The 18594-nt window shown below is 48.4% G+C and overlaps 1 protein-coding gene across 1 annotated transcript in view; it reads right to left on the bottom strand.

Annotated features, from left to right (window-relative positions):
* Positions 1-1367: 1367 nt before the first annotated feature.
* Positions 1368-18594, bottom strand: part of EARS2 (glutamyl-tRNA synthetase 2, mitochondrial) — a 22342-nt gene continuing 5115 nt past the window's right edge. The window contains exons 3-9 of the mRNA XM_025916878.2: positions 17827-18016; positions 13811-14283; positions 12311-12419; positions 9746-9899; positions 9523-9653; positions 3142-3277; positions 1368-2682 (exon numbers count right to left, since the gene is read on the bottom strand). Coding sequence (XP_025772663.1) covers positions 2599-2682; positions 3142-3277; positions 9523-9653; positions 9746-9899; positions 12311-12419; positions 13811-14283; positions 17827-18016 — 1277 coding nt within the window. The 3' untranslated portion in view covers positions 1368-2598. The remainder of the gene's footprint in view (positions 2683-3141; positions 3278-9522; positions 9654-9745; positions 9900-12310; positions 12420-13810; positions 14284-17826; positions 18017-18594) is intronic.

Raw genomic sequence — 18594 nt, 5'->3', positions numbered from 1 at the left:
AAATACCTGTTGTTTCTTCATTACCCCTTCTTCTGGAAAAAGCTTCTACTTTTCCTTGGGGATGACTCTTCCTGCATTGGATATAATTCTTGAGGGACTACCTATTCCTGGCTAACAAATGGCAACACAATCACAGTTAGTTCTAACTGCTGGTGTCTAAAAAGGCATTCTCTATTTATTTATTTTTTTTACTTTATTTTTATTTATTTTGAAAGAGAAAGAGAGCAAGCAAGGGAGAGACAGAGAAAAAGGGAGACGGAATCCCAAGCAGGCTCCGTGCTGTCAGAGCAGAACCTGATGCGGGGCTCGAACTCACAAACCGTGAGATCATGACCTGAGCTGAAATCAAGAGTCAGAGGCTTAACCGACTGAGCCACCCAGGCTCCCCAAGACACTCTCTTTTTAGAATCTAAATCTTTTAGAGGCACCTGGGTGGCTCAGTTAGAAGAGCATGCAATTCTTGATCTCCAGGTTGTGAGTTTGAGCCCCACCTTGGGTGTAGAGATTACTTAAAATAAATAAAATTAAAAAAAAAAAATCAAAATCTTTAGATGAGTCATCCAGAACTAAAAGAGAAAACACAGTAGGGAAACAAACCACAGCAACAAAAAAACTAGCCGAGATTCAGACATCCCCACTGAAGAACAAGACTGGCCATTAGCTCCTGCTGCCTCGATAACCAGAGCGCCCTTGATTCCTGTCTTTTCCAAGCCCTGATTCTTTGGCTTTCTCATAGATTCCTTGACTCTCCCACGGACTTAAACTCTCCATAAACCCATAGTCTCCAATCAACTTATGTTCGGCAGAGTTGGTTTCTATTACTTGCAACCAAAGAACTTCATCTGATGTATTTTTTGAAGCGAAGACTAGGACTGCGCAAAGCATAACAAACCCTGAATCCCCTTTCCCTACTCTTCCTGGGCAAAAGGCTATCTATTGCTGGGTGACAAATTATCCCTAAAGCAAGTGACTTGAGGCCATAAACGTTTATTAGCTTATAACCTGTGTGTGTCCAAAACTCAGGAGCAACTTTGCTGAGTGGTTCTGGCTCAGGATCTTTCATGGAGGATGGTGTCTGAACACCTGACCGGGGCTTGGAAGACCTGCTTCCCAAGATGACTCACTCACATGGCTGTGGGCAGAAAGTCTCAGTTCCCTGTCCCACGGATGTCTCCAGAGGGCTGCCCGAGTGTCTTTGTGATGTGGAAGTTGGCTTCCCACAAAGCAAGGGATCCGAGAGGATAAGACAGAAGCCACGAGGCATCACAAGTCGGCCCTACTCAATGTGACTTCTAGGACGGTGGAATGACTGGGGGACATTTTGGAGGCTGGCTGCCACACAGGAAAAGCTTAGGAGCCCCAGCAGGGTCTTTTTCAAATTTTTATTTTATTTTATTTTTCCAGTACAGCTTTTATAGGCAGACATGATCCTCCTTTCTCTTTAGCTATTCCTATTCACCCCAATGAAAACACCTATTTCAGGGGCACCTGGCTGGCTCAGTCGGAAGAGCATGTGACTCTTGATCTCGGGGTTGTGGGTTCAAGCCCCATGGTGGGTGCAGAGATTACTTAAATAAAAGTTAAAAAAAAAAAAAAAAAAAAAGAACATCTTATTTCAGAAACCCGCAGACAATGACTTACAAGAATGGGCAGAAGGAGGAGGTAGGTATGAAGAAAAAGGTGTAAAACAGGGGGGATGAAGGTCTCCAGTCCGAGGACCAGGTCTGGAGAACTAGAAAAGAGGAAGAAAGGGCCTTTAGAGAAGGAGACACAGGCACCCGAATACAAGGACAAAGCAGAGTGTGTAAGACTGGTATAAAGCGTAGTGCTCGCCCTCGGCAGACGGTCACTTCTTTTACAAGTGAGTCACTTCTTTTACAGAGAGTCTGCCATCCAGTTCAGCCCTGCTGGTGTCATTCATCTTTTACTGCTTCACCTACAAGCGGGGCCTGAACACTGCGACCCGTGAGTCCAGGGAGATGCCAAGCTGTTAGGGGCTGCACTGCATCCCCTCAACACTCCTATGCCGAAGCCCTAACCCCCAGGACCTCAGAATGTGACTGTGTGTGGAGACAGGACTTCTAAAGAGGTGAGTTAAAATTGGGCCATGAGGGTAGGCTTTAATCCAATCTGACCCGTGTCCTCATAAGAAGAGATCTGAACACCCAGAGAGACACCAAGAGCACACACTGAGGAAAGACCATGTGAGGACACAGAGAGAAGGTGGCCAATGGCAAGCCAAGGAGAGAGGCCTCTGGGAAGCCACATCTGCTGACACCTTGAACTTGGGACTTCCAGACTCCAGAACTGTGAGGAAGTAACTTTCTCTTGTTTAAGCCATTACGGGAGCCTGAGCTGAATATGACACAAGCCCTCGTGAACCAGCTCCTAACCTGTGCTGTGTAATGTGGTGTCAGAACCAAGCACGAGGTGAGAGGAAGCCATAAACGCACTGGGTGCACCCAGAGACCGTTTCCACTCGGGATTCCTTCTGTGAGCTTCCTGATGGACCCCAGACCCCTTCTGCTTTGCTCTGAAGGCAATTTCCATGCACGTCCAGGTTCCTAGGGCTGCCTCTTCCTCTGTCATATCTTCTCTCTAGCTGGAAAGCGCCTTCTGTATTCGTTCCCGTACTTCCTTCGCTCCCAAGGACACCATCATCTCAGCTACCGGAGGTCCTTGCTAAGAATAAAAAGAGAAACTGCCTTATTGCCTTATACTGCCTAAAGAACTAAAGCCCAGCCCCAGTCTGCAGGCGCGACGCCCCAGGCCAACCCCAGTGCCGCTGCCTGCGTCTGAAGGGGCACAGTTAGCACTGCGTTGTCTTTACTTTCCGTGGCCAAGGATGGGTCCCAGGAGCCTGTTTTCCCGTGGTGATATGTCTATTGGCCCCCCATCAACCGCCAGCTCCATGCAGGCAGGGAGAGTGCATGTTTCATTCACTACTGGGCCCACTGTACCCAGAACGGTGCTTCTGCATAGTAGGTGCTTCCATAAATACTATCTGCTGAGAGACTGAAGGGAGTGATCGTGTTTCATTTGTCTTTGTACCCCCAAACCAGAGAATGACTGCCATTGAATGTCAGCTGAACGGATAAATGAGGGGCTCCAGGGAACAGTCCAGCCCATCTGCCCACTTACCCGCTGTCCACTGAGGGCCACTCGGAGGACTTGCATCACATTGCTGTGTTTGGTCCCCTCCAGACCTTCTGATACCTTCTTCAGTTCTCCACTCAGCACGTCCTGAGTTAAGCTCATACCGGGTCCTTCTAAAAGCCTAGAAAAGAGGGGCGCCTGGCTGGCTCAGTGGGAAGAGCATGCAACTCTTCATCTAGGGGTTGTGAGTTTGAGCCCCATGTCAGGTGCAGAGATTACTAAAAAAAGGTAAATAAACTTAAATACATAAATAAAAGCCTAGAAAAGAGCCAGTCTATGAGGGCCTGCATGGGCCAGTGGCAAGTAGGTAAGAGGGAGGATTTCTGAAGATTAACATTCACAACCAGTGTTCAAGTCTGCTTGGGGGAGAAGGGAAGGAAGAAGATCCCCATCCCTTTCCAATTTGAGAAAACAAACAAACAAACAAAAAACAACTAAGGAACCAAATACACAGATAATCCAAGCACAATACAGGAAAACGCAGATGGTACCACAGTAAGAGGATTTACTAATTTCTACCTCAAGGTCATGTGATCGCTATGCCTCAGTTTTCTCATCTATAAAGTGGGGATAATAATAGTGTCTGTAACTCACAGGGCTATGGTGGGGCTGAGTTCAAACTTGTTAGGCACTAAGTACGTTGCTTGAATAGACAGTAAACACTCTGAAACACTAGATCTTGTATTTCATTTAGAAATTAAACATTAGCGGGGTGCCTGGGTGGCTCAGTCAGCTGAGTGTCTGACTTTGGCTCAGGTCATGATCTCACGATTCATGTGTTTGAGCCCCTAATCAGGCTCTGTGCTGACAGCTCGGAGCCTGAAGCCTGCTTTGGATTCTATGTCTCCCTCTCTCTCTGACCCTCCCCCACTCACATTCTGTCTCTCTCTCAAAAAAATCAACAAACGTTAAAAACAATTTTTTTTAAAGACATTAAACATTAGCTAATATTTATTATATCCAAGAGCTCAGAAACATTGCAAGAGAATCTAAAAACAAACTCAGAACAGGTTAGACATAGGATGGAAGAATGAAGCCCTCTGTGAAATTACTTGAAACACAGCTTTAGGATTGGCAAAGGGGAGACTCTTTGGGCAGGGGAGAGGGCTTGTAGCATAGAAGGGCAGAAAGAAAGAGACTTTGGGAGACCCCGGCTCCAGTAACAGTACTGCCACCAACCTGCTACAATCATTCTTTTATCTTAATTTTTTTAAATGTTTCTCTATTTTTGAGAGACAGAGAGAGAGAGAGACAGAGAGAGATTCCGAAACAGGCTCCAGGCTCCAAGCTGTCAGTACAGAGCCCAATGTGGGGCTCCAACTCACAAACCGTGAGATCATGACCTGAGCTGAAGTTGGATGCCTAACCAGTTGAGCCACCCAGGTGCCCCTACAATCATTTTTTAAAAAAAATTTTTAGGGCAACAACCATGATCTTGAACTCCCCACTTGCTTGTATTCTGGGACACGACAAAATTTAGGTCTATCAGATCTGCCACATCCATGCTGGCCTTTATGAACTCCCCAATAAAGTCACAGATGCCACCTTCCCAGATGGGAAAAGAGTGGCCAGGAACAGCACCTTGCACAGCTGCATGAAGAAGTAGGTGACCCCAGCCTGTGTGCACTTCCAGAAGGGCTTGCACTCTGATAGGCCACTGCACCCGTAGGTGACAAAGTCAGGGACGTTGGCCAGCATGAAGCAGTTCTCAAAGTGGAACAGGGTTATGGTGCCGGCTGCCTGGGCCCACCAGAGCACAGGCTGCTGCATCAGCCAGCCTGGCGCCCACCTCTTGCTACAAACATTCTTTGCCCACAAGTTGAAGCATGTAAGGATCTAAAATCCAGTAGGCCAGGGGCACCTGGGTGGCTCAGTCAGTTGAGCGTCCAACTCTAAATTTTGGCTCAGGTCATGATCTCATGGTTTGTGAGTTTGAGCCCCACGTCGGGCTCCATGCTGGCAGTGCGGAGTCTGCTTGGGATTCTCTCTTTCCCCCTCTCTCCCTACCTCTCCCCAGCTTGTACTCTCTCTCTCAAAACAAACTTAAAAACTTTTTTAGTTAAAAAGTTAAAGTTAAAAAAGCTTAATGAGTTAAAAAAAAAAGCATAAATGTTTAGAAAATAATAATAAAATCCAATAGGCCAACAATCGCCCTCTGCTTTGCTGGTAGCCAGCTGAGATCCTCTCTCACCAGTGTGTTTTGAGTTTCAAGAGAGATTCCCCATTCAGTTAGAGCTTGACTTGCCAAAAAAATAAATAAATAAATAAATAAAAATAAATAAAAAATTTCTGAGTTGGAGGGGCACCTGGTGGCTCAGTTGGTTGGGGGTCCAACTTTGGCTCAGGTCATGATCTCATGGTTCATGAGCTCGAGCCCCATGTCGGGCTCTGTGCTGACAGCTCAGAGTCTGGAGCCTGCTTTGGATTCTGTGTCTCCCTTTCTTTCTAACCCTCCCCTGCTCTCTCTCTCAAAAATAAATAATAAACATTTAAAAAAATTGTTAATCTCTGAGCTAGAGCAATGGACGGGAGCAGGGTGGGTGGGCCTGTATTTTATAGCACCTTCTCAGTCCCCCTCAGCTATTACAGAAATTCCAAAGTGGAAATGCTGCAGAGGGCCTGGACAGTTCCACTGGTGCGGATGGTCCACAATGCCAACTGGGGTACTGCCCGTGCTCAATGGGGTCCAGACAGTCCCCTGCCACTGATAGGCTTCACGTGGAGGGTGACTGGCTGGGGGACCCGTGCTCGTAAGTAATGGGAAGAAACTGCCTCTTGGTACCAACAGATTCCCTTACTAACTCTGGATTCTGAGCCACTGAGTTTCAACAGGAGGCAAAAATAACCATGCTTATTGCATCATTAACTCGGCCACATGCTTATTATTATTCCTATATCCAGAAGATAAAATACAGAAAATATAAAATTTAACACGGAGGGGCCCCTGGCTGGCTCAGTCAGTTGAGCATCTCTTTTTTTTAAATTTTTTTTTTTAACGTTTATTTTATTTTTGAGACAGAGAGAGACAGAGCATGAACGGGGGAGGGTCAGAGAGAGAGGGAGACACAGAATCTGAAACAGGCTCCGGGCTCTGAGCTGTCAGCACAGGGGCCCAATGCGGGGCTCGAACTCACGGACCGCGAGATCATGACCTGAGCCGAAGTCGGTGCTCAACCGACTGAGCCACCCAGGCGCCCCTAGCATCTGACTCTTAATCTCAGCTCAGCTCATGATCTCACAGTTTAAGGGTTTGAGCCCCACTCTGGGCTCCTTGCTGACAGTGCGGAACCTGTTTGGGATTCTCTGTCTCCCTCTCACTCTCTCTCTCTCTCTCTCTCCCTCCCCAATTCATGCTCTTTCTCTCCCAAAATAAATAAATAAACTTAAGAAAAAAAAATTTTAATGTGGAAAATGGGGTGCCTGGCTGGCTTGGTCAGTAGAGCATGCAACCCAATCTCAGGGTCATGAGTTTAAGATCCATGTTGGGCATGAAACCTACTTAAAAAAAAGTTGTTAAAATTTACCATGGGAAAACATAGGAACTCTCCTCTATGCCACTGTGGGGAAGCAGGCTGCTAAGGAGCTGGTAGAAGAGGGACAGGCCACAGGCAATGGCAGCTCAGGACACATTAGAGCTGGCCCAGAGCTTGGCGTGGGTACAGAAGGGACTTCTAAGAAATCTGGCAGCTTCAGAACACCTGGGTGTCAGTTTTCCTGTCCTGAGTGGGAGCCCCAGAGTGTCTCTGAAATCTAACCCCATGGCAGGGATGTGGAGTTAAGGCAATGGTCCTGGTGAATTAGCACTAAGAGCTCTTATTGTGGAATGCCCTAAATTAAAGGAGTATTGTAATAATGACTCTTGGGAATCTATCCTAGAGATATAAATGCAAACCCGATTAATGATGTCTATATGTGGCTATTCACTATAGCATTGTTTGTAATAGCAAAATTTGGAAGCAATCCAAATGTCCATCAATAGGAAATGAGTTAAATAAATTATCGTAAAGTGGTACAATAATGGGCTAAGTGTAGCTGCAGAAAATAATGAGGATTCTAAGGACTGGGCAGATCTACAGATATGTTAAGTGAAACAAATCAAAAGACACAGAACACTGTTACCGTATTTTTGTGTAAAAAAGAAGGATCATTTAGATATAATTAAAATGGGTAGTAATGCGCAGACAGTTCTGGAACTGAACAGATGGGGGACAAGGATAAAACTGGATTTCCCAATATCTACCTTTTTTATACTTTCTAGGTTTAAAAATAATTTTTTTTAACGTTTACTTATTTTTGAGACAGAGACAGAGCGTGAGCAGGGGAGGGGCAGAAAGAGGGAGACACAGAATCCAAAGTAGGCTACAGGCTCTGAGATGTCAGCACAGAGCCCGATGCGGGGCTCGAACTCATGAACTGCAAGTCCTGACCTGAGCTGAAGCCAGATGCTTAACCAACTGAGCCACCCAGGTGCCTCACACTTTCTAGCTTTTAAACTCAGGTTTAAGAGGTCTGAATGGGGGCACTCTCTCTCTCTCTCAAAAATAAATAAACATTAACATAAAAAAAGAGGTTTGAAAGTTTTCATAATCAAAACATCAAATTTCAAATTTTAAAAAGACAAAAATGGAGTTACACATCCATATCACTGAATACTCAGACATTACATAAAGGAAACAGCTAAGTCCGGCTACATTTCTGTTGGGGGCTGCAGTAGGAGGGAACACATACTTTTTGCCATAGACCTTCTTCTACTATTTGTATTATACTGTATTTTTTGCCACATGATTTTCTTATCATTTCCAGGTGTTTATTTATTATGACAATACACTGAGGATTTCTAGATATCAGGCACTGTCCAAGCACTTTGGAGAGAAGCGTATGGCCTCTGGGCCCAACCTTGCCTGGGTTTGAATCCCTGCTCCTCCAACTTACTGTTATTTTAGGCAAGTTACTTAGCCTGTGTCTTGATTTTCTCATCTATAAAATGGGGATAACGTTTTAACCAGATACTTTATTAGGTGGCTGTGAATTTCAGTGTATACACATATCCACACACACCCTGTGTACATACGTATACAGACCTAATGCATATAAATAGCAAGTTGCAGGCATGTGTAAGTAAACTCTTAAGACCTACTTTCATCTTCATGACAAAGCTGGGAGGAGGTAGGTAAAATGGACACTGGGTTTTGCTGCCCAGCATCCACCTCCCTTTCTCCTGATACCCCAAATCTCCTTGAGGAATTACCTGGCTCCCATTCTCAGCTCACGTGCCCTGGCTGGGGGTCCATTTACGGCCCAGGAGCTGATGAGCTAACCTACGCCAACGGGCACATCACATTCCCCAGGCCTCGTGTGACTGGTTCGGAGAGAAAAATGTAGCTAGTTCGTTCCGTCAGAGTTCATCTTAAGACACGGCTGAGGCTTTGTGATGTTGGAGCTGTCTTACAAACAGGGCACAGACATGAGAGAGGCTGCTCTCCTTTTTTTCCTTTCATATATAGTGATAAAATTTTTAGCCAGGCTCATGGCTGCCAAGTTAAAAAAAAAAAAAGTTTTCCAGACTCCCTCGTAGCTTGGCATGGCCATAAGATAGGCATTCTGGCCAGCGAGATACAGGTGGAAATGAATGTGTAACTTTCAAGTCTGTTCCGTAAGGAGGAGTGTCCCATCCCCTTCCCTTTTTCCTCCTTCCTCTTCTGGCTAAAGTATAGATGGTCTATGAGCCACCATGCACCGTGTGGACAAGAGCAGAATCTAGGGACATCAGGACCCTTGAGATATGGAAAAAGCTCTTTAGCCCTGGATCGCCACTTCCTCGTGGGGTAAGCACTGTCATTTCTTCTGTCTGATAGAGAGCCCCACCCTCCATCTACTTGATACAGAGTCTCTGCAGAAAGAGTAGCCGGCATTGAGAAGTGTGGAACAGAAGGTCAAAGAGACAGAGAGAAAAATAAGGTCTTGGTGACATGTTTTTGGCCCCTGAATTAGGCTGGGCTTAAGCCAGCTTTGGTTGCATTTCTGTTCCTGTACAGTTAGGACTGTAGTAGCATCTCTACGTTAGAGGTGAGGAAATGGAAGCTCAAAGAGGTGCCATAGTGACGCCACCTGGGCAGGAGAAAGGACTGGGTAAGCGGCAACACTGGCAGGGAACCCAGGTGAACCCAACCCCAAACACACTGCCCTCTCTGGGGAGGGTCTGGCTCCTCTGGGAAAGCCCCCCTACCAGAGTGATCATCTTGCTAAGACCCTGTCACTAGCCATGCATTGTGTGGCAGGCCCCGCAGCCAGTCCTGGAGGAAGGGGGCCCTGGGAGGGAGAGGGAACTCGGGGGCAGAGCCTTGAGCTTGGCCTGCAGCAACTCACCCCAGCACACGCTCGGCAATCAAGTCCACCTTCTCCGAGATGGCGCCCAGCTGCGCTCGGCCCACGGCAGGGCGAGTCCACAGGTAGGAATGTGCCGGGGAGACCAAATCCTGCAGGCGGCAAATGTGACCCTAGGGGAAGAGGCAGTCGCTGAAAACAGAGGACAGGGAAGAAGGGGGGCGCCACCCATTCCCTCAGTCACCGGAGCTCCCTGACACCACACCTGTCTCAGCAGGATGATCCTCTCCACGTAGGCTGGGTCCAGGACATCCCTGTCTCGCAGCTGGCTGCCGAACGTCTCCTCCACCAGGGCCTGCAGCTTCCCCACCAGCTGGCGTCTCTGGGTCTCACTGCTCACCAACCGACACAAGTGCAGCCTGTAAGAGAAACCAAGGGACCGTGCAGCCACTGGCATTCCCAGTCCCCTCCAAACCCTCTCCCTAAGGGAGCAGACAAGGTTTGAAGAATGACACGTTATATGAGCTGTCCCTCCTACAGCCCAGAAACAGATCATACAGGAAAGGGATCTGGCCAAGGTCTAAGTCAGCCTAAGAGCCCCAAGCAACTCAGGTATCCTGTTGTGTTTCTAAGATAGTAGCTAACATTTTAAACTAGAAAGAGATCACATAAAAACAGAGATTTCTGGCTTCTCTTGGGATATCAGAGAAGATCTGGCTGCAAAGGGCCCTCGTGCCCCACACTTCAATAGCGGGAGCAGAGTGGAGGCCGCCCGGTTTACAGGCACAGAGCACTCCAGTTTGCCAGGGCCTCTGCTCCCCAGTGCCTCTCCCCAGGCTTGCTACCTACCCCCGTGCTGGCTGCTGGCCTCGACAGGCACCTGACTTTACAAGGTACAATCTACAAGTGTCTGCCTCCTTGCATAGCTTAAAGCATGAGACTCCGGCACAAAAAGGCAGAGATCAAGAACATAGATTTATAGGATCTGAAGCTCAGAGTGCACAGCTGTTTGAATCCAGGGCTCATAATCAAGAAGTTCAGGTTTTCTTGTCAATTCCAACGTTCTTCTTTCCAGAATTCTTCTAACTGCCTTGCTCCCTCTCTTCAGGAGCAGCAAAGCTTTAACCAGTCCTCAGTTCCCTCCCTAGGCTGCCCTGGCATGGAAGAAAGGCAGGCGGCAGCGGTGGGGGCGTATCTTCTGGGCTCTGGAACTGGGGCAGGCCTGTGAATCAGGCCGGCCCTGTGAGAGGTCTGCAGCAAGTTACATGATCGTCCAGAGCCTCAGGAGGCTCATGTACACCACAGGGACAACCAGGGGCCTCCGTCACAGGGCACTGTGCAGACTACATGAGGGACTATCTGGAAAGCACAGAGGAAAAGGCAGCTGGAGGCGGGCAGGGGGTCAGGACTGAGGGTTCCGCACATCGGGGGGGGGGGGGAAGGATGAGACCCTCTGCGAAGCTATCTGGAGCACACGCTACCCAAAAAATAATGATTTTCTTAAAAAGGAGTTAACACCACATACTGAAAGTGTCTCTAGGATCTCCGCAGCAGTGGCAGAAGACCGTAGACAGAAAGCAATCAGGAGACCCTAGTGGCCACGCTTGAGATAATACATGGAAGGTCTAGGGCCTGGGAGACAGGAAGTGCCAAATAAATGTCAATTACCATCACTACTTCCACCATACTTGTGGTGCTGCTCTGATGACTACCGGTGCTACCTTTACTGCTATTACCGAAATAATCACAGCAGCGGCTTGATGCCAGGAACATCTAAACGTTAATGGCTTCGGCTGCGTTCGTGGCAGTCCCAAAACTGCATCTCCTCTTGGGTCCATGCCGAGCAGAGCCCACCTCCATCCTCCTCTGGCTACCCTCATGCTGGAGGACTGGAATGGGTCACAAAGTATTTCCCCGCCGTGCCCCATTTCCTTGAAATACCACTTTTCCTACAATCAGAAAGGTAGGGTTCAAGTTGCATTCACTGGTGAATACCCCATTCAAGGGATGCCTGCCGTTTGCTGCGTGAACGGGCTGGTTATGGAACACTGCCCTATGTGTCGTTTCCTTCTATGCAAAAGAGAGCAAAGTCAGACAACTGATCTGATGTCTGATGGGAGATAAATGAAGTAACAACCTTCAATACCTGCAGTCAATGCGAATTCTCTGGGCTCATGCAAGTAAAGCACAGAGAGCCTGTCCCCAAACCAGTGCTCAAGAGACGGCATCCTTGAGTCCCTTGTCCCTTAAGTACACATTAATCTGCTGGCTTTACCACCAAGGCCCTTAGATGGATATGTCAACAGTGATCTGAACTGTAACTGGCTTTAGAGGTCTGAGTGAAGAGCTACATGAAATGTAAAACAGGTGTCATGAGACAGTGCTCAGTCACCGTGTTGGTGGGGGGGCGGGCAAGGGGTGATTCCGAGGCGAAGATGCCCCTTTTCTCTAGGCCATGGCTAACAGAATCCATGCAAAGGACGACCAGGAATAATGGTAATGACAGAGACAGTACCTACCATTTACAGAACACTTTTTATGTGCCAGGGGGTGTGTACAACACCTTGATGCAACGTTTAATTTAACTGAACTCCTACAACAATCGTTAACAGGTAAGTACTGTTATTAGCCCCATTTTCGAGAGGAAGAAACAGAGGCTCCAGGAGGTTAGGTGACTTACGTGCTCTGTGTTCACGGAGCATCGGACACATGAGCCCACAGTAAAAATCAGGTCCATGTGACTCCAAAGCCCACTAGACCCTCTGCCATGGGTACCCTCATTAGCAAGAAAGCCTTTTTGTACCAGCGGCCTCCCTGCTTCACCACTCACCTGTTAAATTCCGGGAGCTTCTCCAGGTCCAACAGGGCTGAGTGGCAGGTGACCCGGGTCAGGTCAAACTGTGTTATCAACTCGGGCAGGGTCCTGCCCATCTGGTTCTCTGCAAGGAGGCAGGCCCAGCCTCAGCCCCCTCCCTCGCTTTTCAATCACAAGGGAGGCTAGGTGATCACGTTCTGGGTTTCCCATTCCATTCTGACCCAAGGGATTCAACTTCTAACTCTTTTATAGATCAGGGGCCTTGAAGGAGCTTTCATTTGCAGAAAGGGTTCTGTCACTCAGGAAAAACAAGTTTGAAAACAATCAGACTCGGGGTGCCCGGGTAGCTTAGTCAGTTGAGCGTCCAACTTCGGCTCAGGATATGATCTCACGGTTCATGGGTTCGAGCCCCATGTTGGGCTCTGTGCTGCCAGCTCAGATCCAAAGCCTGCTGTGGATTCTGTGTGTGTGTGTCTCTCTCTCTCTGTCCCTCCTCCACTCATGCTAAGTAAATAAACATTCAAAAAATTTTTTTAAAATAATCAGGCTAAACCAACCCTCACTGCCCTCAAAGATGTGGGTTGCAGGAACAGCATGCTCATTGCCTGGCTGTGCCCCAGAGATTCTGACTCTGCTGGTCTGGGATGGCGTCTGAGCATCAGTATTCTTTCCAAGCTTCCCAGGTGGTTCCAAACCTCAGGCAGTGTGGAGAATCGCTGCGCAGGGAGCTGCCTCTCCAGAGCTGCAGCCCCGTCCCATGCGGTCAGCAGGCATCGTGGCCAGGCCTAGGCCTACAGGGAGTCTCTGCCATGTCCCTTACAGGCTGCATGGCTTTGCCAAGTCATCAAACCTGTCTGAGCCTCACAATTCTCTTATAAACAGCAAGGATAATTTAATCCTCTAAAGACTATTTTAAGGAGTAAATGAGATGAGAGCAGAGTAAACAGTAAGCAGACTACCAGTGCCACATTTCTAGAAATCCCCTCCAGAAAGAGGTCATCCTAATTTGCTGCTTCTTTAAACCTTGGGCTCTAAGTCTTGGACCAAGGATAAGGGCCCAGTTTGGAACACACTAGGGTCATAGCAGTCTTAGTAATTCTGTTGGAACCCACACTTGCCATAGTGGGAGTAATGTAATTATAATAACCATAAGATCTACGGTTTTTGTGCAGAGTGGCAGACACCTTACTGGGTGCCTCATACTCATGAGCTCAGTGAATCCTAACTTAACCCCATGAGGTAAACACTTATCCCCATTTTATAGAAAGGCAGGGAAGGCTCAAAGACCATAAGCTCCTTACGGGCAAGGGTTACATTTAGCTAGTTCACTGTTGTAGCCCCAGCACTTAACACAGCGTCTGGCTCAATAAACATCTGTTGAGAAAAGAATGAATTTAGGCAAGAGCGTGCAGCTAGTATATGGCACAGCCTGGCCTGACGACCAGGTGGGCCTGAACCAAAGCCCCAGTTCCTCACCACTCTGGTCCCACTGCAAACTCCCAGGTGGGCAGGTACCTGCAAACCCGGAGCCACAGTTGGTGATGATGTCCAGCAAGGCATCTGGCAGGAAGTCGGCAGCAGCAAAATGCTCCAGGAAAATGTCTCCTTGCCTCTTGGACAGCTTGCTGCCATCCCTATTGAGGAGCAGGGGCAGGTGGGCAAAGCGAGGTGGTTGCCAGCCCAGGGCCTGGTACAGAAGTAGATGCTTGGAGGTGGAGACCAGCCACTCGGAGCCCCGCAGCACGTGGCTAATGCCCATGTGGTGGTCGTCCACCACGCATGCCAGGTGGTATGTGGGAAAGCCATCGCTCTTCAGGATGACCGGGTCCCCCTCCACACTAGCTACTTCGTGCCGATTCCAGCCATACACCAGGTCCTGGAAGGCTGGTGCCTCCCCATCCAGGCGGAAGCGGATAGCAGGTTTGGGGCCTGTGGCTAGCTTCTGGGCCACCTGCCCCTGGCTCAGGTTCCGGCACCGATTGTCATACCTGTTAAAGCAGAGCGTCACAGAGATTAGGATGACTACAGACAGACTGAATTCCGTCTTTGTCTCTGATAGTTGGCTGACCTTGGCAAGTCATCTACTTCTCCAGCTCTGTTTCCAGTCCTGAACAGGGAGTGGAGTGACGTATGGGGAAGACAGTAATTGGTAACAGTGTGGCAGACACTTGCGCCTGCCTACCTGCCAGCCTCTCCCTCTTCTTCCCTGCTAATGAGGAAATAGCAAAATGCCTAGTCCTGGGGGTTGAATCACAGCTGGTGTGGCCAATCATGCAATCCCATTCCCATTTGCCAGCAACTGGTCCAGGCCAGACCACTCTAGTCCCTAAGACTCAAAGAAAAGTATGCCTGGAGGCAGGGGAGGCTTAGGCTCTGGGGAAAGGTTGCCTCTCCAATTGAGAGCAAAAGAGCCACAAGAGGAAAATTCCTCTGCTTTCCCCCTGTGCCCTTCAGATGTTGTCCTGTGAGGGCAGAATGCCTGCAGCCTCCGCAGCCACTTGCAGCTAGTGTAGGGGGTGGGGCAGGGGAGGTAGGAAGAAGCCACAACAGAGCGCTGATGTCTTGAAGCTGCTGGTTTTATCCTTGAGTCATCCACCTCCAGACTTCTGCAGAGTAAGTGACAAATGTCTGTGTGGTTTATGCCCTGGCTACTCCAAGTATGGTTTGTGGATCCCTAGCAACAGCCTCACCTGGGAGCCGGCCAGAAATGCAGCATCTCGGGCCTCAGCCCAGACCTGGTGAATCTGAATCTGCATGTTAACTAGATCCCCAGGTAAGTCGTCTGCACATTAGAGCATGAGAAGCTCTGATTTGTCCCCCATTCTCTTTTAAATTCTTTATTATTATTATTGTTTTTAAATTTATTTTTGAGAGAAAGAGAGACAGTGAGCAAGCATTTGTGTGCAAGTGCTGGGAAGGGGCAGAAAGAGAAGGGGACAGAGGCTCTGAAGTAGGCTCTGCACTAACAGCAGAGAGCCCAATGCGGGGCTCGAACTCATGAACCAGAGATCATGACCTGAGCTGAAGTCGGGCGCTTAACCAACTGAGCCGCCCAGGCACCCCTATTCTTTATTTTTTTTTAAGTAAACCCTACCATCAATATGGGGTTTGAACTCATGACCCTAAGATCAAGAGTCGCATGCTCCATCCGCTGAGCCAGCTGGACGCCCCTGGTTTGTCCCTTTTATTAATTTTAATTTTATCTATTTATTTTTTTAATTTACATCCAAGTTAGCATGGTTTGTCCCTTTTAAAAGGGGTGTTCCATTACTTACTCCCCGAAGAATCCTGACACAGAAATCTAAAGCTTGAAAATATACTCCTTGACACAGAGCTAAGTGTTCAATTAATAAACGGCTGCATGGATTCCACAACAGAACTTGACTGTAATTTTAAAAAATAACCTTCTACCAATAGACAAGTAGACTATTTATGACAAAAAAGTAAAGCTGCAGTGAATATCATGACCTCATACAAATATCCAGTGCTTGTCCAAACAGTTCATTTAAACTGGAACTCAGTGGGGGGTGCCCATGAGAGCTTGACTCTTGACTTTAAGGATGTGAGTTCAAGCCCCACCTCGGGCATGAAGCCTATCTTAAAAAGGGGCAGGGCACCTGGCTGGCTCAGTCGCAAGAGCATGTGGCTCTTGATCTTGTGGTCATGAGTTTGGGCCCCACGTTGGGTGTAGAGATTCCTTAAATAAACTTAAAAAAACTTTGTTTTAATTTCTTTAAAAAATAAATTAAGTAAGGGGCGCCTGGGTGGCTTGGTCGGTTAAGCATCCGACTTCCGCTCAGGTCATGATCTCACAGTCTGTGAGTTCAAGCCCCGCGTCGGGCTCGGTGCTGACAGCTCAGAGCCTGGAGCCTGTTTCAGATTCTGTGTCTCCCTCTCTCTCTCTGACCCTCCCCTGTTCATGCTCTGTCTCTGTCTCAAAAATAAATAAAACGTTAAAAAAAATATAATAAATAAATAAATAAATAAATAAACAAACAAATAAACTGGAACTCAAGATGTCCTGATGCCACTGCTGATGGGAAGCAAGGTGGTCAAGGGCCACAGGCGGTGTCTATCAAAGCTCCAAACTGGCCCTGCAATTCCTCATCTGGGAGGGTCTCCAACAAACACCCTGCACATGTGCACAACAACATATGTCAACATGATCCATCCCAGCTCCTTATTTATAAATACAGATTAGAAATGGCATCAAGATTCATTAGTAAGAAACTGTTTAACAGATGTTACATCTGTACAGTGGAATACCATGCAAGCATAAGAAAAATGTGTGGGCCTATATAGATTGGATAGCCTCAAAAAAGGTAAGTGGGAACGGTAAGTTGCACAATCCGTATATTGTGTGCTGCCATTGGAATGGGGAAGAGAAACAATACGTGTTCATCAGGGTACATGCGTTGAGTGTCTCTGGAGAAGACAGAAGAAAATTCTAGGGTCACCTGGGTGGCCCAGTCGGTTAAGCATCCGACTTCAGCTCAGGTCATGATCTCACGTTTCATGAGTTCAAACCCCACACTGAGTTCTCTGCTGTAAACTCAGAGCCTGCTTTGGATCCTCTGTCCCCTTCTCTCTCTGCCACTCTCCAGCTCACATGTGCTCTCTCTCTCAAAAATAAATAAATATATGGGGTGCCTGGGTGACTCAGTTGGTGAGTGCTGTGCTGACAGCTGTCAGTGCTGTGCTGACAGCTCAGAGTCTGGAGCCTGCTTTGGATTCTGTGTCTCCCTCTCTCTGCCCCTTCCCTGCTTGTGCTCTGTCTCTCTCAAAAAATGTTAAAAAAAAAAAGAAAGAAAATTCTAACTGCAATGGTTTACAGAAAGGGAAATTGAGGGCCCAGAGTCAGGGTTAGGAGAGATCTTTGCATATATATCTCTCTGCCTCTGAAAAAAAAACTTTACTTACTCAGAATTACAAATAATTGAAGTTACTTTACGTGTTACTACTGCCTGAGAGCCAGTGTGGTCGGCAGCTCTGACATGGCCCCAGTGATGCCCACCTCCGGTGTTTCTGCCCTTGTGTCATCCCCTGCCTGGAGTGTGGGCTGGACCTAACAACTTTCTTTTTGGGAAGAGAATGCGGCACAAGTGACAAGATGTTGCTTCCTCTGTTCAGTTACAAACAGACTGGCTTCTGTCTTGCTCTCTTTTGCTTTCTGTCCACCTTGCCCACAGCGAGGCCAGCTGCTATGCTGTGAGCTGCGCTGTGGACAGGCCCACATGGCAAGGAGCTGGCATCTCCGCACAACAGCCAGTGTAGCCCACGGTCAGCCAGCAGCCTCATGAGAGAAATGGAAACGGACCCTCTGCAAGGCCAGTCTTGAGGAAACCACAAACCTGGCCAAAACCTTGACTGCAGCTTTGAGAGAGACTCTGAGCCAAGGGAGCCAGCAGAGCTGCGCCCAGACTCCTGACCAAAGAGGCCGTGCAGGGACCACAGTTTGGGGGGATTCTGTCATGCAGATGAGGGACACACGCGACTTTGGGGAAGCAGCCTCGACAGGCTGGGGCTCTCACCGGGGCGTCTGGTGATTCCTCAGGGCCTCCTTCTTCAGGAGCTCCAGGCGCTGTGGTGAGCAGAAGCAGGGGTAAGCAGCGCCGGACTCCAGCAACGCTTCCGTGGCCCGGGCGTAGAGCTCAAGTCGCTGGGATTGCTGGTACGGCCCCGCTGGACCTCCCCGGCGGGGGCTCTCGTCTGGGGGGATGCCTGCGGCACAGCAAGAAAGAATGCTCACGAAATTCTAACGATGAAGATGCTGACAGCACCAGTTCGGCACTGTTCTGTGTGCCTTATGCATACAGTAAAGCTTTTAATCCTCACAACAACCCTCAAGGTCGTTACTGTCGCGATTTCCCTTTTATAGGTGACCAGTTGAAAGACAAGAGAGGGTAAGCGCTCAAGGTTGTGAGGCCTGAAAGATAAGGAGTCACAGGGGTGTGTCACCTCCATAGTCCACGCTCTCAACTGCCCTTCCTCTCCATCTGTCCTTTCCCTGGGGAGGGGGAAAGCAGCCCAGGCCCGGAAGAGCTGGCTCCAAAGAACAAAGTATGGTTCAGGGCACAGCCCTGGCTGGACCCCCTGGTTCTGTGCCAGAGAAGCTGTGACAAGGGATCCTGAAGACGGGTGAGGGCCGCAGTGCCAAGCACCTGCCAGGCTGCTCTTATGTCCCATGACTTCCATCAAGCCTCAGAACCACCCTACTAGGTAGACGCCATCGTGACCCCCATTCAGTACGGACGCTGAGGCACAGAGGGGCTCTGTTACATCACTTGACCAACAGCAAG

This window comes from Puma concolor, chromosome E3 (assembly GCF_028749965.1).
Source record: "Puma concolor isolate L17-30 chromosome E3, mPumCon1.1.hap2, whole genome shotgun sequence".
In the NCBI taxonomy this organism is placed as follows: domain Eukaryota; kingdom Metazoa; phylum Chordata; class Mammalia; order Carnivora; family Felidae; genus Puma; species Puma concolor.
Note: the sequence above shows the minus strand (reverse complement) of the source record. Positions and strands in the feature narration are given on the sequence as shown.